Below are 23481 nucleotides of genomic sequence, written 5' to 3'. Positions count from 1 at the left end.
GCGACTTGAAACTGTGGTTAGCTGAAGGGTTTTTGTTCACACGGACAGTTTCACGGAGGAAAGGGATTGAACTATCAATAATTGGCGTGTTCACCACAGACCTCTTTATCATGATTTAGGAGTACGCTTAGCTTTTGCCAATGCTAGCATAGAAGCTTAAAAACTTATCAGCTTAAAGATTTTTGCTAGCATAGAGAAGCATGATTAAGGAGCTTATTTTAATCTAAATGATTGTTCAATGCGCGATTTATAAAAAGTAGTACAAAACTAACTAGTTTTTGATGTCGTTTTCATCCAGTTCCATTTTGCTCACTTTTCCCAAATGACATTCCAGAGAATATTTGTCAGTCGAAGATCCACTCAATCCCAACTAAAAAATGAGAGTGGTTTTTTCGGAGTTAAACTGACACAAAACTCCAAGACGAAGTTAAACTGACTAGAAAAAAGTTATTCTTGTTGGAATCTGGGACGAAGAACCTTATCTTGTAAGACATTGTAAGTATCTTACAAGATTTTAAAAAGTTCTTGCAAGATTCTGGTTTTTGTCCCCAGATGGGGAAGTGATCATGTCATACCGACTCATGAAATGGCAAAAAGGTACGGTATATGAACGAATTTTTTTTAGCTCAAATAAACGCCAGAACTTATGCTCAGCCCACCAAAAGAAATTGACTCGTTTTTAATTGAAGTGGTTGATCGGGTATTCTAGTCAATAGCACTGAACCTCATTAGTACAATCACAATAGTTTTTTTGAAGCTATCTTGGAGTCAAACCAGTGTAGAATACTTCTATATAAATAACTATTTACAGCTGAATCAAAAACAGAACTCTCTATTAAGACCGTTCCAGACCAAAATGACCTCTGACCAGACCGTCCCAGATCCAAGTGACCTATGAGCAAAACGTCTCCTCTGATCAACTAATCCCAGACCGAAGAGAACTCTGATCAGAGAGTCCACTCTGATCGGACAATACCAGATCGAATTGACCTCTGATCAAACAGTCAACTTTGATCAGACATTCCCAGATCAAAATGAACTCTGATCAATTCGTCTGCTCTGATCACACAACCCCAGGTTTAAGTGACCTCTGATCAAACTGTCTGCTCTGAACAAATAATCTCAGATCAAAATGACCTCTGATCAAAAAATTTCAAATGGAAAAGAACTCTGATCAGACCGTCTACTCTCATCAGACAATCCCAGACCTTAATGACCTCTGTCGAAATTGTCTGCTCTCAAAATAAAACCTCAGACCAAAATGACCTCTCATCAAACCATCTGCTCTGATCAAAAAGTCGCACATTGAAATAACCTCTGATCAAATTGTCTGCTGTGATGAAATAACCGCAGACCGAGGTGACTTCTGATCAGACGGCCTCCTCTGATCGGACAATACAAGATCGAAATGACCTCTGATCAAACCGGCTACTTTGATCAGACATTCCCATATCAAAATGACCTCTGATCAACTCGTCTGCTCTGATTAGACAATCCCAGACCGAAGTGACATCTGATCAAACCGTCTGCTCTGATCAAACAATCTCAGGTCAAAATGTCCACTGGTCAAACCGTCTGCTCTGATTAGACAATCTCAGAACAAAGTATCATCTTGCTATGCCGTCTGCTCTGAACAGACAACCCCAAATTGAAGTGACCTCTGATCAAACAGTCTGCTTTGAACAATTAATCTCAGATCAAAATGACCTCTGATCAAACCATCTGCTCTGATCAACCAGAGCACATAAAATTGACCTCTGATAAAACCGTCTGCTCTGATCAGAGAATCTCAGCTCGAATTATGATCTGATCAATCCGTCCATTTTTATCAGACAATCCCTGATCGAAATGAACTCTGATCAAACCCTCTGCTCTGATCAGAAAATTCCAGACCGAAATGTCATCTGATCAAAACGTCCTCTCTGATTAAAAAAATTTAGATGGAAAAAGGACTATAATGACCTCTGATAAGACCATCTGCATTGATCAGACAATCTCAGACCGATTTAACACTTGATTACACCGTCTGCTTTGATCATACAATCCCATATTGAATCAACCTCTGATCAAACTCTCTGTTCTTATCAAACAGTCTCAGATTAAATCAACCTCTCATTAAAACGTCTGCTCGGATCAAAAATTCTCAGTTTGAAATAACCTCCGACCAAACTGTCTGCTGTGGTAAAAAACCGCAGACCGAAGTGGCCTCTTATCAGACGGTCTACTCTGATCGGACAATACAAGATCGAAGTGACCTCTGATCAAACCGTCTACTTTGATCAGACAACACCAGACCGAAGTGACATCTGATCAAACCGTCTGGTCTGATCAAACAATCTCAGGTCAAAATGTCCACTGATTAAGCCGTCTTCTCTGATCAACCAGAGCAGATAAAACTGACCTCTGATAAGACCGTCTGCTCTGATCAGAGAATCTCAGCTCGAATTAAAATCTGATTAATTTGTCTATTTTGATCAGACAATCCCTGATCAAAATGACCTCTGATAAAAACCCTCTGCTCTGATCAGAAAATCCCAGACCCAAATGACTTCTGATCAAACCGCCTGCTCTGATCAAAAAATTTCAAATGGTAAAGAACTCTGATCAGACCGTCTACTCTCATCAGACAATCCCAGACTGTAATGACCTCTGATGAAATTGTCTGCTCTCAAGATAAAACCTCAAGACCAAAATGAGCTCTCATCAAACCATCTGCTCTGATCACAAAGTCGCAGATTGAAATAATCTCTGATCAAACTGTCTGCTGTGATCAAATAACCACAAATAACCGCAGACCGAGGTGACTTCTGATCAGACGGCCTACTCTGATTAGACAATATAAGATCGAAATGACCTCTGCTCAAACCGGCTACTTTGATCAGACATTCCCATATCAAAATGACCTCTGATCAACTCGTCTGCTCTGATTAGACAATCCCAGACCGAAGTGACATCTGATCAAACCGTCTGCTCTGATCAAACAATCTCAGGTCAAAATGTCCACTGATCAAACCGTCTGCCTCTGATTAGACAATCTCAGAACAAAATATTATCCTATTATGCCGTCTGCTCTGATCAGACAACCCCATATTCAAGTGACCTCTGATCAAACAGTCTGCTTTGAACAATTAATCTCAGACCAAAATGACCTCTGATCAAACCATCTGCTCTGATCAACCAGAGCACATAAAATTGACCTCTGATAAAACCGTCTGCTCTGATCAGAGAATCTCAGCTCGAATTATAATCTGATCAATCCGTCCATTTTGATCAGACAATCCCTGATCGAAATGAACTCTGATCAAAGCCTCTGCTCTGATCCGAAAATTCCAGACCAAAATGACATCTGATGAAAACTTCCTCTCTGATCCAAAAAATTTAGATGGAAAAAGGACTCTAAAAAAGGACTGCAATGACCTCTGATAGAACCATCTGCATTGATCAGACAATCTCAGACCGATTTAACACTTGATCACACCGTCTGCTTTGATCAGACAATCCCATATTGAATCAACCTCTGATCAAACTCTCCATTCATGTCAACCAATTTCAGATCAAATCAACCTCACAATAAACCGTCTGCTCTGATCAAAAAGTCTCAGGTTGAAATAACCTCTGACCAAACTGCTGTGGTAAAAAAACCGCAGACCGAAGTGACCGCTGATCAGACGGTCTACTTTGATCGGACAATACAAGATCGAAATAACCTCTGATCAAACCGTCTAATTTGATCAGACAACCCCAGACCGAAGTGACATCTTATCAAACCGTCTGGTCTGATCAAACAATCTCAGGTCAAAAGGTCCACTGATCAAACCGTCTGCTCTCATAAGATAATCTCAGAATAAAATAACATCTTTTTATGCCGTCTGCTCTGATCAGAGATTCCCAGATTGAAGTGACCTGTGATCAAACAGTCTGCTCTGAACAATTAGTCTCAGATTTAAAATGACCTCTGATCAAACCATCTGCTCCGATCAACCAGAGCAGTTAAAATTGACCTCTGATAAAACCGTCTGCTATGATCAGAGAATTTCAGCTCGAGTTATAGTTTGATCAATCCGTCTATTCTGATCAGACAATACCTGATCGAAAAGACCTCTGTTCAAACCCTCTGCTCTGATCAGAAAATTCCAGACCAAAATGACATCTGATCAAGCCGTCCGCTCTGATCAAAAAATTTCAGACCAAAATGACATCTGATGAAAACTTCCTCTCTGATCCAAAAAATTTAGATGGAAAAAGGACTCTAAAAAAGGACTGCAATGACCTCTGATAGAACCATCTGCATTGATCAGACAATCTCAGACCGATTTAACACTTGATTACACCGTCTGCTTTGATCAGACAATCCCATATTGAATCAACCTCTGATCAAACTCTCCATTCATGTCAACCAATTTCAGATCAAATCAACCTCTCAATAAACCGTCTGCTCTGATCAAAAAGTCTCAGGTTGAAATAACCTCTGACCAAACTGCTGTGGTAAAAAAAACCGCAGACCGAAGTGACCGCTGATCAGACGGTCTACTTTGATCGGACAATACAAGATCGAAATAACCTCTGATCAAACCGTCTAATTTGATCAGACAACCCCAGACCGAAGTGACATCTTATCAAACCGTCTGTTCTGATCAAACAATCTCAGGTCAAAAGGTCCACTAATCAAACCGTCTGCTCTCATAAGATAATCTCAGAATAAAATAACATCTTTTTATGCCGTCTGCTCTGATCAGAGAATCCCAGATTGAAGTGACCTGTGATCAAACAGTCTGCTCTGAACAATTAGTCTCAGATTTAAAATGACCTCTGATCAAACCATCTGCTCCGATCAACCAGAGCAGTTAAAATTGACCTCTGATAAAACCGTCTGCTATGATCAGAGAATTTCAGCTCGAGTTATAGTTTGATCAATCCGTCTATTTTGATCAGACAATACCTGATCGAAAAGACCTCTGTTCAAACCCTCTGCTCTGATCAGAAAATTCCAGACCAAAATGACATCTGATCAAGCCGTCCGCTCTGATCAAAAAATTTCAGACCAAAATGACATCTGATGAAAACTTCCTCTCTGATCCAAAAAATTTAGATGGAAAAAGGACTCTAAAAAAGGACTGCAATGACCTCTGATAGAACCATCTGCATTGATCAGACAATCTCAGACCGATTTAACACTTGATTACACCGTCTGCTTTGATCAGACAATCCCATATTGAATCAACCTCTGATCAAACTCTCCATTCATGTCAACCAATTTCAGATCAAATCAACCTCTCAATAAACCGTCTGCTCTGATCAAAAAGTCTCAGGTTGAAATAACCTCTGACCAAACTGCTGTGGTAAAAAAACCGCAGACCGAAGTGACCGCTGATCAGACGGTCTACTTTGATCGGACAATACAAGATCGAAATAACCTCTGATCAAACCGTCTAATTTGATCAGACAACCCCAGACCGAAGTGACATCTTATCAAACCGTCTGTTCTGATCAAACAATCTCAGGTCAAAAGGTCCACTGATCAAACCGTCTGCTCTCATAAGATAATCTCAGAATAAAATAACATCTTTTTATGCCGTCTGCTCTGATCAGAGAATCCCAGATTGAAGTGACCTGTGATCAAACAGTCTGCTCTGAACAATTAGTCTCAGATTTAAAATGACCTCTGATCAAACCATCTGCTCCGATCAACCAGAGCAGTTAAAATTGACCTCTGATAAAACCGTCTGCTATGACCAGAGAATTTCAGCTCGAGTTATAGTTTGATCAATCCGTCTATTTTGATCAGACAATACCTGATCGAAAAGACCTCTGTTCAAACCCTCTGCTCTGATCAGAAAATTCCAGACCAAAATGACATCTGATCAAGCCGTCCGCTCTGATCAAAAAATTTCAGACCAAAATGACATCTGATGAAAACTTCCTCTCTGATCCAAAAAATTTAGATGGAAAAAGGACTCTAAAAAAGGACTGCAATGACCTCTGATAGAACCATCTGCATTGATCAGACAATCTCAGACCGATTTAACACTTGATTACACCGTCTGCTTTGATCAGACAATCCCATATTGAATCAACCTCTGATCAAACTCTCCATTCATGTCAACCAATTTCAGATCAAATCAACCTCTCAATAAACCGTCTGCTCTGATCAAAAAGTCTCAGGTTGAAATAACCTCTGACCAAACTGCTGTGGTAAAAAAAACCGCAGACCGAAGTGACCGCTGATCAGACGGTCTACTTTGATCGGACAGTACAAGATCGAAATAACCTCTGATCAAACCGTCTGCTCTGATCAGAAAATTCCAGACCAAAATGACATCTGATCAAGCCGTCCGCTCTGATCAAAAAATTTCAGATGGAAAAAGGACTCTAAAAAAAGACTGTAATCACCTCTGATTAGACCATCTGCATTGATCAGACAATCTCAGACCGATTTAACACTTGATTACACCGTCTGCTTTGATCAGACAATCCCATATTGAATCAACCTCTGATCAAACTCTCCATTCATGTCAACCAATTTCAGATCAAATCAACCTCTCAATAAACCGTCTGCTCTGATCAAAAAGTCTCAGGTTGAAATAACCTCTGACCAAACTGCTGTGGTAAAAAAACCGCAGACCGAAGTGACCGCTGATCAGACGGTCTACTTTGATCGGACAATACAAGATCGAAATAACCTCTGATCAAACCGTCTAATTTGATCAGACAACCCCAGACCAAAGTGAAATCTTATCAAACCGTCTGGTCTGATCAAACAATCTCAGGTCAAAAGGTCCACTGATCAAACCGTCTGCTCTCATAAGATAATCTCAGAATAAAATAACATCTTTTTATGCCGTCTGCTCTGATCAGAGAATCCCAGATTGAAGTGACCTGTGATCAAACAGTCTGCTCTGAACAATTAGTCTCAGATTTAAAATGACCTCTGATCAAACCATCTGCTCCGATCAACCAGAGCAGTTAAAATTGACCTCTGATAAAACCGTCTGCTATGATCAGAGAATTTCAGCTCGAGTTATAGTTTGATCAATCCGTCTATTTTGATCAGACAATACCTGATCGAAAAGACCTCTGTTCAAACCCTCTGCTCTGATCAGAAAATTCCAGACCAAAATGACATCTGATCAAGCCGTCCGCTCTGATCAAAAAATTTCAGACCAAAATGACATCTGATGAAAACTTCCTCTCTGATCCAAAAAATTTAGATGGAAAAAGGACTCTAAAAAAGGACAGCAATGACCTCTGATAGAACCATCTGCTTTGATCAGACAATCTCAGACCGATTTAACACTTGATTACACCGTCTGCTTTGATCAGACAATGCCATATTGAATCAACCTCTGATCAAACTCTCCATTCATGTCAACCAATTTCAGATCAAATCAACCTCTCAATAAACCGTCTGCTCTGATCAAAAAGTCTCAGGTTGAAATAACCTCTGACCAAACTGCTGTGGTAAAAAAAACCGCAGACCGAAGTGACCGCTGATCAGACGGTCTACTTTGATCGGACAATACAAGATCGAAATAACCTCTGATCAAACCGTCTAATTTGATCAGACAACCCCAGACCGAAGTGACATCTTATCAAACCGTCTGTTCTGATCAAACAATCTCAGGTCAAAAGGTCCACTGATCAAACCGTCTGCTCTCATAAGATAATCTCAGAATAAAATAACATCTTTTTATGCCGTCTGCTCTGATCAGAGAATCCCAGATTGAAGTGACCTGTGATCAAACAGTCTGCTCTGAACAATTAGTCTCAGATTTAAAATGACCTCTGATCAAACCATCTGCTTCGATCAACCAGAGCAGTCAAAATTGACCTCTGATAAAACCGTCTGCTATGATCAGAGAATTTCAGCTCGAGTTATAGTTTGATCAATCCGTCTATTTTGATCAGACAATACCTGATCGAAAAGACCTCTGTTCAAACCCTCTGCTCTGATCAGAAAATTCCAGACCAAAATGACATCTGATCAAGCCGTCCGCTCTGATCAAAAAATTTCAGATGGAAAAAGGACTCTAAAAAAAGACTGTAATCACCTCTGATTAGACCATCTGCATTGATCAGACAATCTCAGACCGATTTAACACTTGATTACACAGTCTGCTTTGATCAGAAAATCCCATATTGAATCAAGCTCTGATCAAACTCTCTGTTCCTATCAACCAATCTCAGATCAAATCAACCTCTCATTAAACCGTCTGCTCGGATCAAAAAGTCTCAGGTTGAAATAACCTCCGACCAAACTGTCTGCTGTGGTCAGATAACCGCAGACCAAAGTGACCTCTGATCAGACGGTCTACTCTGATCGAACAAAACAAGATCGAAATGAACTCTGACCAAACCGTCTACTTTGATCAGACAACCCCAGACCGAAGTGACATTTGATCAAACCGTCTGGTCTGATCAAACAATCTCAGGTCAAAATTTCCATTGATCGAACCGTCTGCTCTGTTTAGACAATCTCAGAACAATGTAACATCTTATTATGCCATCTGCTTTGATCAGACAACCCCAGATTGAAGTGACCTCTGATCAAACAGTCTACTCTCAACAATTAATCTCAGATCAAAATGACATCTGATCAAACCATCTGCTCTGATCAACCAGAGCAGTTAAAATTTACATCTGATAAAACCGTCTGCTCTGATCAGAGAATTTCAGCTCGAGTTATAATCTGATCAATCCGCCTATTTTGATCAGACAATACCTGATCGAAATGAGCTCTGTTCAAACCCTCTGCTCTGATCAGAAAATTCCAGACCAAAATGACATCTGATCAAACCGTCCGCTCTGATCAAAAAATTTCAGATAGAAAAAGTACTCTAAAAAAGGACTGTAATGCCCTCTGATCAGACCATCTGCTTTGATCAGACAATCCCATATTGAATCAACCTCTGATCAAACTCTCTGTTTTTATCAAACAATCTCAGATCAAATCAACCTCTCATTAAACCGTCTGATCTGATCAAAAAGTCTCAGGTTGAAATAACCTCTGACCAAACTGTCTGCTGCGGTCAAATCACCGCAGACCGAAGTGACCGCTGATCAGACGGTCTACTTTGATCGGACAATACAAGATCGAAATAACCTCTGATCAAACCGTCTAATTTGATCAGACAACCCCAGACCGAAGTGACATCTTATCAAACCGTCTGTTCTGATCAAACAATCTCAGGTCAAAAGGTCCACTGATCAAACCGTCTGCTCTCATAAGATAATCTCAGAATAAAATAACATCTTTTTATGCCGTCTGCTCTGATCAGAGAATCCCAGATTGAAGTGACCTGTGATCAAACAGTCTGCTCTGAACAATTAGTCTCAGATTTAAAATGACCTCTGATCAAACCATCTGCTCCGATCAACCAGAGCAGTTAAAATTGACCTCTGATAAAACCGTCTGCTATGATCAGAGAATTTCAGCTCGAGTTATAGTTTGATCAATCCGTCTATTTTGATCAGACAATACCTGATCGAAAAGACCTCTGTTCAAACCCTCTGCTCTGATCAGAAAATTCCAGACCAAAATGACATCTGATCAAGCCGTCCGCTCTGATCAAAAAATTTCAGATGGAAAAAGGACTCTAAAAAAAGACTGTAATCACCTCTGATTAGACCATCTGCATTGATCAGACAATCTCAGACCGATTTAACACTTGATTACACAGTCTGCTTTGATCAGAAAATCCCATATTGAATCAAGCTCTGATCAAACTCTCTGTTCCTATCAACCAATCTCAGATCAAATCAACCTCTCATTAAACCGTCTGCTCGGATCAAAAAGTCTCAGGTTGAAATAACCTCCGACCAAACTGTCTGCTGTGGTCAGATAACCGCAGACCAAAGTGACCTCTGATCAGACGGTCTACTCTGATCGAACAAAACAAGATCGAAATGAACTCTGATCAAACCGTCTACTTTGATCAGACAACCCCAGACCGAAGTGACATTTGATCAAACCGTCTGGTCTGATCAAACAATCTCAGGTCAAAATTTCCATTGATCGAACCGTCTGCTCTGTTTAGACAATCTCAGAACAATGTAACATCTTATTATGCCATCTGCTTTGATCAGACAACCCCAGATTGAAGTGACCTCTGATCAAACAGTCTACTCTCAACAATTAATCTCAGATCAAAATGACATCTGATCAAACCATCTGCTCTGATCAACCAGAGCAGTTAAAATTTACCTCTGATAAAACCGTCTGCTCTGATCAGAGAATTTCAGCTCGAGTTATAATCTGATCAATCCGCCTATTTTGATCAGACAATACCTGATCGAAATGAGCTCTGTTCAAACCCTCTGCTCTGATCAGAAAATTCCAGACCAAAATGACATCTGATCAAACCGTCCGCTCTGATCAAAAAATTTCAGATAGAAAAAGTACTCTAAAAAAGGACTGTAATGCCCTCTGATCAGACCATCTGCTTTGATCAGACAATCCCATATTGAATCAACCTCTGATCAAACTCTCTGTTTTTATCAAACAATCTCAGATCAAATCAACCTCTCATTAAACCGTCTGATCTGATCAAAAAGTCTCAGGTTGAAATAACCTCTGACCAAACTGTCTGCTGCGGTCAAATCACCGCAGACCGAAGTGACCTTTGATCAGACGGTCTACTCTGATCGGACAATACAAGATCGAAATGACCTCTGATCAAACCGTGTACTTTGATCAGACAACCCCAAACCGAAGTGACATCTGATCAAACCGTCTGGTCTGATCAAACAATCTCAGGTCAAAATGTCCAGCGATCGAACCGTCTTCTCTAATCAGACAACCCCTGATTGAAGTGACCTCTGATCAAACTGTCTGCTCTGATCAGAGAATCTCAACTCGAATTATAATCTGATCAATCAGTCTGTTTTCATGAGACAATCCCTGATCGAAATGACCTCTGATCGAACCCTCTGATCTGATCAAAAATTCCCAGACCCAAATGACTTCCGATCAAACCGCCTGCTCTGATCAAAGAATTTCAGATGGAAAAAGAGCTCTGATCAGACCGTCTACTCTCATCACACAATCCCAGACTGTAATGAGATCTGACGAAATTCTCTGCTCTCAACATAAAATCTCAGACCGAAATGGTCTCTGATCAAATTGTCTGCTCTGAACAAATAATCTCAGATTGAAACGACCTCTGATCAGACCGTCTGCTCTGATCAACCAAGCTCCGACCAAAAATACCTTTGATCCGACCGTCTACTCTGATCAGAGAATCCAAGATCGAAAAACCCTCTGTTCAAATCGTATACTCAGAGTGAAAAATCTCAGACCAAATTGAATTTTGCTCCGACCATCTGCTCTGAACAGACAATACCATACTGAAATGACCTCTGATCATACTGTCTGCTCTGAACAATTAATCTCAGATCAAATTGACTTCTGATCAGACCGTCTGCTCTGATCAAACAGAGCAGATAAAACTGACCTCTGATAAGATCGTCTGCTCTGATCAGAAAATCTCAGAGCGAATTAAAATCTGATCAATCCGTCTATTTTTATCAGACAATCCCTGATCGAAATGACCTCTGATCAAACCCTCGGCTCTGATCAGAAAATCTCAGACCGATTTAACACTTGATTACACCGTCTGCTTTGATCAGACAATCCCATATTGAATCAACCTCTGATCAAACTCTCTGTTTTTATTAAACAATCTCAGATCAAATCAACCTCTCATTAAACCGTCTGATCTGATCAAAAAGTCTCAGGTTGAAATAACCTCTGAACAAACTGTCTGCTGCGGTCAAATCACCGCAGACCGAAGTGACCTTTGATCAGACGGTCTACTCTGATCGGACAATACAAGATCGAAATGACCTCTGATCAAACCGTGTACTTTGATCAGACAACCCCAAACCGAAGTGACATCTGATCAAACCGTCTGGTCTGATCAAACAATCTCAGGTCAAAATGTCCAGCGATTGAACCGTCTGCTCTGATCAGACAACCCCTGATTGAAGTGACCTCTGATCAAACTGTCTGCTCTAATCAGAGAATCTCAACTCGAATTATAATCTGATCAATCAGTCTGTTTTCATGAGACAATCCCTGATCGAAATGACCTCTGATCGAACCCTCTGATCTGATCAAAAATTCCCAGACCCAAATGACTTCCGATCAAACCGCCTGCTCTGATCAAAGAATTTCAGATGGAAAAAGAGCTCTGATCAGACCGTCTACTCTCATCAGACAATCCCAGACTGTAATGAGATCTGACGAAATTCTCTGCTCTCAACATAAAATCTCAGACCGAAATGGTCTCTGATCAAATTGTCTGCTCTGAACAAATAATCTCAGATTGAAACGACCTCTGATCAGACTGTCTGCTCTGATCAACCAAGCTCCGACCAAAAAGACCTTTGATCCGACCGTCTACTCTGATCAGAGAATCCAAGATCGAAAAACCCTCTGTTCAAATTGTATACTCAGAGTGAAAAATCTCAGACCAAATTGAATTTTGCTCCGACCATCTGCTCTGAACAGACAATACCATACTGAAATGACCTCTGATCATACTGTCTGATCTGAACAATTAATCTCAGATCAAATTGACTTCTGATCAGACCGTCTGCTCTGATCAAACAGAGCAGATAAAACTGACCTCTGATAAGATCGTCTGCTCTGATCAGAAAATCTCATAGCGAATTAAAATCTGATCAATCCGTCTATTTTTATCAGACAATCCCTGATCGAAATGACCTCTGATCAAGACCTCTGCTCTGATCAAAAAATCCTAGACCCAAATGATTTCTGATCAGACCGCATGCTCTGATCAAAAACTTCAGTTGGAAAAGACCTGTGATCGGACCGTCTACTCTCATCAGACAATCCCAGACTGTAATGACCTCTGATCAGACCATCTGCGTTGGTCAGACAATCTCAGACCGATGTAACATCTGATTACACCGTCTGTTTTGATCAGACAATCCCAAATTTAATCGACCTCTCATCAAACCGTCTGCTCTGATCAAAAACTCTCAGATGGAAACGAACTCTGATCAGACCGTCCACTTTGATCAGACAATACGAGACTGAAATGGCCTGTGGTAAGACCATCTGTACCGATCAGACAATCCCAGATTGAGATAACCTCTGATCAAAATATCTGCTATGAACTAATAATCGACCGCGATGACCTGTGATCAGACCGTCTACTCTGATCAGACAACCCGAGACCAAAATGACCCCTGATCAGACCATTTGCTCTTATCAGACAATTTCAGATTGAATTAACCTCTGATCAAACTGTCTGCTCTGAGCAACCAATCCCAGATCAAAATGACCTCTCATCACATCGCCTGCTCTGATCAGACAATCTCAGACCGAAAAGACATCTGATCAAGTCGTCTGCTCTGATCAGACAATCCCAGAGTCAAAATACCTTTGATCAGAACATCTGCTCTGATCAGACCATCCCAGATTGAAATAACCTCTGATCAAACTGTCTGCTTTGAACAAACAATCTCAGACCGAAATGACCTCTGATCAGGCCATCTTCTCTGAACAGAAAATCCTAGATTGCAATGACCTCTGATCAAGCTGTCTGCTCTGAGCAAATATTTTTAGACCGAAATGACTTCTGATCAGACCATCCCAGACCGAAAGAACTCTGATTAAACCGTCTCTTTCTTTGTAATTGTCTTGTGTCTCGGCGATGGGAACAATATTATTTATATTTTTGTACTCACAAACTGCAGAGTGGCAACGTTGACTGAGACGCTAGTTTGCATGTCCATGGCTTTGTAGCTGTCGCACAGAACTGTCGTGTGCTCAAAATGTTTGGATTTCTTCAGTTTAACGCCCAGAGGTGCTAAGTACTCATAACTGAAAAAAGTCACTCCCAGCTAGGTCCGGATTATAAATCGGATCTATTCTGTCCCCCCATGTTTTATTGCCCTTATTGCAAATATATATCAGACTATACAAAAGCTGGGGGCCAAAGCAGGAAAGGTACTTCAAATAACTGTCAATAAGCCCTCAACTGTTTAACAGCCCTGTTTAATACATAATGAGGGTTTAAGTTTTGAGGACTTTATCCCTAGGGGTTGTATTCACTGCATAATTTATTCTGCGATCGTTCAATCTTTTTTAGCTCAGAAGTTCAGAAATTTATTCAGACCTCACTTTGTCCTCAAAACAAGAATTTTGATCTGATATTTGTCGCAGGTTTTTGCCCTTTTCTTGATAAATAACGAACCTAGCAGCCTGCCACGGATAGGAAGGCTGTCGTTTGATGACAAAAGTGCCCAGTTTGACAAAGGCAGCTTCGTGGATTGAAGCAGCCGGGATGACACACTGACCCAGACCCAGAGTGTTTCTGTCGCTGCACAGGGTCCTCACTAACTCGTCCGTCATTAACTTGAACATCTTTGGTTCGAGATAAGTTCAGCAGTCCTTCCAGTAAAATGAAATGTTTGGTAAATGTGTCTTCTATATACCCGGTATGACCTCAAAAATCAAAAGACTATAGACTAATCGAAAAACTGAATATCTGGGTCATACTATTTTGTCTCAGAAAAAGTATAGCAATCGCACTTTTATAAAGCCAGACTAAAAACTTGCAGTTTATTTGAATGAATGTTTTATTTTAAAGTGATAAAAATTGGAAGACATGAAACTTCTACTTTGCTTCTTTCATGACAACGTCGCTATCGTACTGAGTGATTGGATTCGTTGCTAATGAAAAATAACAGATGGAAAGAGCTCTTTTATCAACTGCTGTTTTGTTGATAAAAAACGATTTGTCAACCGGGTCGAATCCCACTCCAATCAGTATTATTTTTCCGTTGAGTTCTTTTCATCAGTATCGGCCGTCATCTGCAAAAAAAAACTACTCTTTTAATAGAATAGTATCTAATCAATCCTCTGATGATATTTAAACAAGTTATAGAATACAAAAAATTAGCCCTTAAAGCTCAATTAAAAAATTTTCGCTTTTTTCCTACAATACATGAGAACCTAAAAGCAAAAGCTCCTTGAAAATAAAGACTTCAAAACTGTCACACAACAATAGGCTAGCCCTTACAGGCTCACAATTTTCCAGCGCAAAAGTTCAAAAACATTAAGAAAAAGTTGATGATTGTAAACATTATTTTCACAGTTACAATCAACTCATCAAAAGATTTGTTTTTTGAAGTCTAAATGAAACATAACAATGAGGATGAAATCCCTATCATAGCCTGTAAATCCCTATCATAGCCTGTGAATCCTAAAAAAAACCTGCAAACCCCCTGATCAAACAGTAATCCAAAAAAATCAAGAATTAAAAACAAAAGAAAAGTTAATAGAAAAATCCTCATGTGAAAAAAGTTAACTGGCTCAGAGAAAATTAGCCCAACCTCAAAGTGTTTCTCAATTGCTTAAAATAAATGATACAAACAACAGCTACTACATTTTCTCTAAACACCTCAATTCTGTTTGACAGTCAAAGCACTTCAAATTTTTAAATTTTTTCTCAGATTTTTTCAATTTACTCCAATGAAAAGGAGTTTAAAACAAAATTTCTTCGGTTCTGCTCATCGTTTCGTAATAAATACAAACTTTGTCTAAAAAAGTAAAAGTATTTACTATACTTATTAAGTGAAACTTATTACTCTCATTACTTTTAATAAACAATTCCGTTCATCCGTTAACTTTGAGTTATTCACTGAGGTAAGTTTTACCTCCGACTAAAAAATCAAGTGTTCATATATGTTCATGCGTCGCACTTTTGTTGTTTCTAGTAATTCCATTCTTCGTCAGTTGATTCTCAAATTCAGTTGATTGGCAATCTCTTCTGTTTTGGACTGAGAATAGTTTGTTAGTGAAATCGCGTCAGCATTTCCTAACCAGAGAAAACAGTTGGAATCGTAACACTATTCAAATATTCCAAAACAATCCTGAAAGCTGTAATTTCAATCTACGTAAATTAAATTGGATTCGCTCCTTGAATCCAGTAACAAGTCTTAGAAAAATATTCGCTCTTCAATTACATACCTTACAGACTAAGGTATCACATGGCGCAGTCAGCACCTAAATAACGAGCACTCCTGGGGATAATACAGTTTTGGGAACAACCAACACTAGAACCCCTCATTACGATGTGAACAATGGAGGATCATCCTGATGTTGGCAATATTGGCAAAAGAAGGTATCTCAATTGACAGACTACGAGAAGCATCCCCTAACAAAGTTAAATTTCCTCCTGAGCCTATTTATGATGAAGATCTGGACAATAGCACAGCTCAAAAAGAGAGAGATCGAAGAAAACGAAATGAACAACTCGAAAATGCGCGGTTCAAAAAATGTCAGAAAAACGCAGCAGCGAGAATTTTGTGTGGCAATAGGCCATGGAAATTTTGCAAAAACAAGCCGTTTCACTTACATACTTTAGTTTAGGCACGGAAAACCGACGGATTTTTAGGTCCCAAGCACACACAGTACAAATCGATCAGATCTCTACGAAGGATCTCTGCATTAGTCTGGACAATGTTTTCACAAAACAAAAGAATATAACATTCGATTGATATATATTCCGTACACGAAAACAACTCAAAGGAGAGCCAGTAGAAAAGTTTTACGGAGGCTTCCGTGAACTTTTCCTAAATTGTGATCGCGGCAGCCATGGGAAATCTTTAATTCGCATCGTTTTTATCGCTAAGATGCAAGTCGTATTAAATACAACTAGAACTGTTAAAAGAGACAAGGACGGCCAGGAAAACCTTGGAACTGGCAATAAACATTGAAATGAGCGTTCAAAATCAATTGAAAACATCGTGAACTGCGGCATATACTGTCTCCAATCAACTTGCCAATGCATCTGTTAAAAGCCTTCAAAACTCATGGAACAGATGCAGATCAACAACAAGTAATTCAAACGCACGATTTGTCCGAAATGCAGATACGCTTGGTCAGTTATTCGTTATCAAAACTGCCCGGTACGGGAAAAGAACTGCAAAATTTGTGGAATCACAAGTCAATTTGCAAAAATTTGTCGCAAGACAAAAAACCAAATAGAACCGAAGTCATTCAACTTGGAAACACTGAAGCAAAAGCTTTAACGGATTTGGGGAGCATTTGCACTATAATAAAAAAAAGTCTAGCAAACGTGGTGGTATTGGATAGTTAAGAAAGCTACTGGACACAAACAACCTATTTCCACGAACTCAAGACATTCACCAATGAGTTAATCAGGACAATTGGTGTTATCAATACTACAGTGGATTGTAACGATTGATTAGCAACAATTGTGAACTTTACCGTCATAGAAGATGGTCAGAGACCTATAAATAGCCGAGATCTTTTCCCACAACCCTGATTCTCTTCAGCACAATCAAAATAATTATTAAACTTCGATCAAAATCAATGATCAGTCAAGAAAAACAAATAGCCCTTGATTTTCCAGGTCACATCTCCAGAAATGATAAATCTCTCATACACACAGTTAAACCTAAATATCATAAAAATTTCGCACTAACGCATCAAAAACGAAGACGAGTCCTTATAAATCCTCAACCCTTAGTAAACGCTGAACTTAAAAAACTGTTAGATGAAAAAGATATTAAAATTGAATAGTTGCTCCGACAAAGTTCATATATCCAATTGCTATAACTGTTAAAAGAGATAAATTTGTTTAAGTTTGCACTAGATTCAAAAATACTGAATAAATTAATACACAAGAATACATATCAAATGCCTAGTATTGATAATTTAATTGACACGATACGACAAAAATTAAATACAAACGCATCAATTGAAACTACATACTTTTCAACACTGGATTTGAAGTACGCATACAGCCAATGAAGCTTAGACCCGAAAACCTCTCGCCATTGTAACTTTAAATTTGTTAGTTGTGAAAGCACCGGCACATATCGTTTTATTACGGAATTTTATAACCTCACTGATATGGCTGTGGCATTCCAAAAAATAATGGATTACACTATATTCGGATTTAACAATACTCATTGTTTTTAGACGATATTATCATTGTTAGTCAAGGATCAAAGAAAGACCATATAAAGTCAGTCTATGAATGCTTGAAAAAATTAGCCTAAGTGCCACTTCGCTTAATGGGAAATAGACCGGTTGGGATATAAATTTAGTCAATCTGGAGTTGCACCACTTGAGACTAAAACATCAGCCACCTCAAGGTTAACAGCACCCAAAAATTTGAAACAACTACGTTTATTTTTAGGATCTGTCCACTACTTAGGTAAATTCGTTCCCAAATTTTCTCGATTATGTCACCGAATCTGACCACTCCTTAAACAAAACACTAAATTCAACTGGAATAACGAACTTAAAACACGGTTCCAACACATAAAAGGCAGAGTAGCAAGCGCTACAGAAAATGCACATTTTAATCCACACTTGCAAAACCCGAATCAATTGCGATACTTCTACAGCTGGCTTAGGGGCTGCATTAGAACAGTGTTCACCGACAGGATGCCATACATTTGCATTTGCGTACCAATTCCTCAAATCATTCGGGGAACGGTAGAGTGTGAACGAACTAGAATTATCAAAAGTGGTGTGTTCTGTCGAATAATTTAATGTTTTTTTGTTTGGAAAATCATTAACTATCATCACTGATCAAAGAGCGTTATTATCAATCATGAAGGAACATAGATCCAACAAACCTAACAAAATCTGACTAACCCGTTGGGTAGATCGATTATTGCCCTTTTATATTAACATTGAACATATACCAGACGCTCAAATGGGACTGGTGGATTACATTTATCGCCAACCGAATCTAAAAGCGAAAATTAAAAACAAATATAATGAGGAATTTGAGGTTGCGACAATTACCTGCAATCGTGACGGGATTGCAGCAATTTATATAAAATCCACAACAAAAAAACTGTCAATCACAGCAGTTTAACACAGTAATTCACACATATTCCACGCGTGCCTCAAATGCTCAACAAACAAACCTTTCCAATTTCTTTCCTGCCTTATATACTCGCACGAATCAGTTCTACTACTACTAAAAACGCAACACAAATCCAAACTACAAACAGTTCAAACATGAGTGCACCGAATACATCTCCACAAACTCCCTCTGCAGCTACAAATGGACAAGTAATTTTCCAGTCCACAACAAATTCAGGAGTAAACTCAACGAGGTCGTCGAACGAAGGTCCCACAACACCTAATCTCGAACTTTCCAAAGAAGAGGTGTTCGAGAAGAAACTAAGATAAATTTTCACCAAGGGATTCTCGGCTGTCTTAACAAGTATGAACGCCGTATTGAAAGAGGTACGCGATTGCATATTACAAGGAGACGCGCAGAGATGTAAGGACGTGAATCCCTACCCAAACTCCTTCTGGAGCGACCTCTACGTCAGATCAGGTTCTGTCTGTTGACAAACGGTAGCAGTACCCAATTGAAATCAAGATGCAGTACTAGAGTCCCTGCATCTAACACATCCAGGAATCTGGGGAAAGATAACTCTGGTCCAGTATGCATTATGGCCGTATATGCATCGCAATATATTGAATAAGGCTGCAAAGTGCAAACCGTTTACAAAAATTGGTAAGAACCCTAAACCAATAATTCTTGCGTTGAAAAGGCTTTCTCATTAAAGCTGTTCTGAACCTAATAAAGAAATTTAAATAGACTTTGATTGAACAATTACAAGTGAAGAAGATCAAGATATACCTTTTCTTGTATGCATTGATCGTTTTTCCAAATACCAACCATAGAAATATTTGAAAAAAAACAAATGGACCTGATGCATTAAAATTCTTAGATGACTAAAATCAAATACTTGGAGTTCCCGAAAATATTAGACTGGATCAAGCGCGCTTCCTCGGAAGTAAAGTTTTAAAAATTTCTGTAAACAAAAAATATTTTCATTGTCACAGCACCTGCAAACGATCACAGAGCTATTGGATTAGTAGAGCGTTTGATACAAATAATTAAACGAGGACTTAACTGCAGGAAATTGGCCAATATAATTAAAAAATTCACAATTAAAGGTTCAGTGAAGTGAAAACTATATCAATTAGGTATATGCAAATAAACGACAACAAATGTAACAACTTTCCAAGCAGACTTTGAAGGAAAGCAAATGCAAAATTTAGTCCACAATTCTCCAAATCACTCATATGAAAACATTTTAAATCAATATTTAGATGCCGATTCGGTCACGGTCGCGGATTACCTCAATGATAACGGATGAGTGACGGGCGAGAGAAGCGACATAATCATAGAATAAGCTTTGAACAAAACCCAAGTGGATGCGGGTCGGAGATACAATAGCGAAAAGAACAAATCTGTGTCTCGCTTCATACTCCAACCGAAACTCACAAATCCTCTACCAAGATCAGAAACTTTTCTTGAACTCAAATATGCAAGGAAAGTAACCAAAAGATCCAAAGAGTCCTCAGAGGCTTGAGGAACGCGTTGGCCATGGGAGTACCGTTGTCCGTATTTCACACTAAACAACAGTTATCAAAGAGCCCGGTGTTCCCGAGGTTAAAGCACGGACCATCAACATTGCCAAGTTCGAAACAAAGGCCCAAACAAATACGGATTTTGTCAAGGCGCATTAAGACGCCCCCTCCCGTACGATAAAACTACGGAGTAAAAAATTGTCTTCAATTCGAAGGAATTGAAAAAGAATTACCGGGGCGATATAAAGATTAGCCATCGACAGTCGGATATTACTTCGGAAGTGTCCTCGGCTAATATCAAAATCTCTAAAACTATGAGTACAAGGAAACCTGCTAAGCCTCAGCCTTCCACAAGTCCCAGCCGCAAACCTTCGGCAACTGCCAATACTTCGGCAGCATAATCCACTTCAAGCCCCGCAACATCGAAAGGAAAACGCAATCGTCGAGCTCCGGACTAGTACGGTTTCGGAAGTTCCGTTTGTTCAGTGAGTAATCAAGAAACTGCACCACTTCCGAAATGACCACGGACAACTAATCTTGTCATCGATGGAGTAATACAAGAGGAGTCTTCACAAACTCCATTGGTAGAAGCTTATTTCGAGTTTCCAGTAGTTAGTCCACCTGATCCGCGAGTCCGACCACTTACAAACTTCCCTCCGTACTACGAGTATGACAATGCTGAGTATGAGCGAGAGGCCAGCATGGGTGTCTTTGATGCACAGAATCAAATTTAAAACATTTTCAAAACATTCTACAAACAATTCTATTTCAGTTTGTCAATTTAAATTTATTTTCAAGCATTTTTAATTTATTTGTCTCTGTTTAATCTGCTACTCATTTGTGGTACTTTTGCCGTTATATGACCTCAATTTTAATTCTTTTTATCATGTTAACGTTAATCGGTTGTTAGTTTCATTAACACCACTACATTCGTTTCACTTCTCCTGTTTCAACTTGAAATTTTTGGTCAACTTATTCTGTACATGTCGTTCATAGGCACTTTATTTTAAAACTTGGAAAAGCACTGCTTTTCCAAACAAGTTTGTTATTGTTTATATTCAGTACAATTGTTATAATTACCCTTTGTATCTTTTTATTTATATTAACCAGTAAAAATGTTGGTTGTTTTTCAAAATTTGATAACTTGTTGATTTCAAATTTTGTCGAAGTCACGGATATGTGATATATACATATCAGATGATTGAAGTACTACGTTTTTACTTCTCATAAACCATTCCGTCCATCCGTTAACTTTTCGTTATTCATTGAGATAATTTTACCGCCCACTAAAAAGTCAAGTGTTCATATATGTTCATGCGTCCCACTTTTGTTGTTCCTACTAAATTCGATTTTCGTCAGTTTATTCACAAATTCAGTTGCGTGTCAATCACCCTTGTTTTGGATTGAGATTTGTTTGTCAGTGGAATGGCGTCAGCATTCCCTAACTAGAGAATAGAACTGGAATCGTTACACTATTCCACAAAAATCTTTAAAGCTGTAAGTTGAAGCTACTTAAATTATATTGGATTCGCGCCTCGAATCCAGTAGCAAATTTTAGACAGGCATTCGCTCTTCAATTACATATCTTACGGACTAAGGTATTGCAACTCGCAATCTAAATGAAAAACTGAAGCTTCGTTCTGTCAAATATATTGCACTCCAGCTCAAGCAAAGTTTTTCACTCGACATAAACTTGATCCAGTTCTCTTAAGTTGGACTTTTGGTGAACTAACAAGTTAATTATTGATTTTCTGCTTGATTTTTGTGCACCGAAGAATATAAAAGAAAACATCCAGTTTATCGTTAATTAATTCTTCAGTTGTGTGAAAACATATCATTGACTTATCGCCCTTCCTTAGTCTGCTTTTTTTACTCGAATTGTTAACATACGTTTCTCAAATTCAATTATTTGAATGACGTTGCGAACTTACTTTATTCAATTTTGATGAACTCACAGTGAAAAAAATTTCTGATGTTTTTTTTTTCAGTAATGAAGTTAAATAAAAACTCCTCATTGACTTCTTTCTGATGATTGTGGACTAAGTTTTGTTTCAACAAATTGTTGTTGCAGTTTTAATAAACCAAGTAATACGGCATTGCTGCCCAGTTCCAATAAATAATTTTTCTATAACAGCGAATATTATTTAGGCTTTTAGCATTTTCACAAAAATCTGTTAAGTTGGATTGCCCGCCTGTGGTATTTTTTAGCGCTACAAAGTAGCTGCTCCAGCATGTGCAAAAGCAAAAAAAAAAATTAAAACATTTAAAATGCGAACTTATGATAATATGTTTCCTCTAACAATGAAAAGACCAAAGTTTACGAAAAATCCTATCCTGGTTTTCAACAAGGTAGCCGGGCTGTATATTTTTTGTCGATATTGATGGTCAGAAAAATAGAACAGATTTAGTGACTCGTCTTACAAACAGCCAAACCCGAGTGAATACTTTCAATAACCATATAAAAATCAAGTTTGTTACCGCATAAAATGCACCCATTTTTGCATTGATTCAGCCTAGTAAGTTCGTATTATTTGAAATATCCAAGCTCACCTGCTGAGGAAACAAAGATGAAAATTTTTGATCTGTTTCCTTTAATCCATATACGACACTTTCATGTTTAATAAAGAGGTCCATCCCGGATTTTGACTAGTTTCGTAATTTTTTTTAGTAGGGTAACTTAAATGCTAACCATGTCCGACTCTACAATGATTAATAATAGTTAGTATATGAATTATAATGACCTTTCCCATTACCACCCCCCCCCCCCCCCACCCCCAGCTTAGTGGTCATATAACCTATATCCCTCCCCCCTCAATCATGGTAATTATACCATAATGGGGGGCTATAATTTCGTGGGGGGGGGGGGGGGAGGGGCTACAATGGGGAAGACCCAAATAATAATAATATAGGCCTTGGTATGAATTTTAAATTAAAAAAAAACTATATGCTGTTCATCCCGGGCAGTTAACAATAATTTTAATCGACTCTAGTTGTAACTTATAATGAAATTGAAATTGACCGCTCTTGAAACACAGCTGTTGTTGGTGCAAAAGTTGAAAGAGATCGGATATAGC

General features: G+C 38.8%; 1 protein-coding gene across 3 annotated transcripts; it reads right to left on the bottom strand.

Moving 5' to 3' along the window:
* On the bottom strand, nt 1-23481 carry LOC142344199 (uncharacterized). Of its 3 annotated transcripts, none has more exons than XM_075395737.1 (4): nt 23377-23481; nt 14145-14455; nt 13714-13849; nt 1-370 (listed from the first exon to the last, which is right to left on the bottom strand). In XM_075395737.1, exons 2-4 carry the CDS (start codon nt 14390-14392, stop codon nt 272-274), a joined length of 483 nt encoding a protein of 160 aa, XP_075251852.1. In that variant the 5' UTR covers nt 14393-14455; nt 23377-23481; the 3' UTR covers nt 1-271. The 3 variants fall into 3 exon arrangements, with proteins under 3 accessions (XP_075251852.1, XP_075251854.1, XP_075251853.1); XM_075395739.1 differs by having other exon boundaries at nt 14223-14455; XM_075395738.1 differs by lacking the exon at nt 23377-23481 and adding an exon at nt 22958-23094 and having other exon boundaries at nt 14145-14473.

Source organism: Convolutriloba macropyga, chromosome 8, assembly GCF_964194025.1.
Source record: "Convolutriloba macropyga chromosome 8, txConMacr16.3, whole genome shotgun sequence".
Classification (NCBI taxonomy): Eukaryota; Metazoa; Xenacoelomorpha; order Acoela; family Convolutidae; genus Convolutriloba; species Convolutriloba macropyga.
Note: the sequence above shows the minus strand (reverse complement) of the source record. Positions and strands in the feature narration are given on the sequence as shown.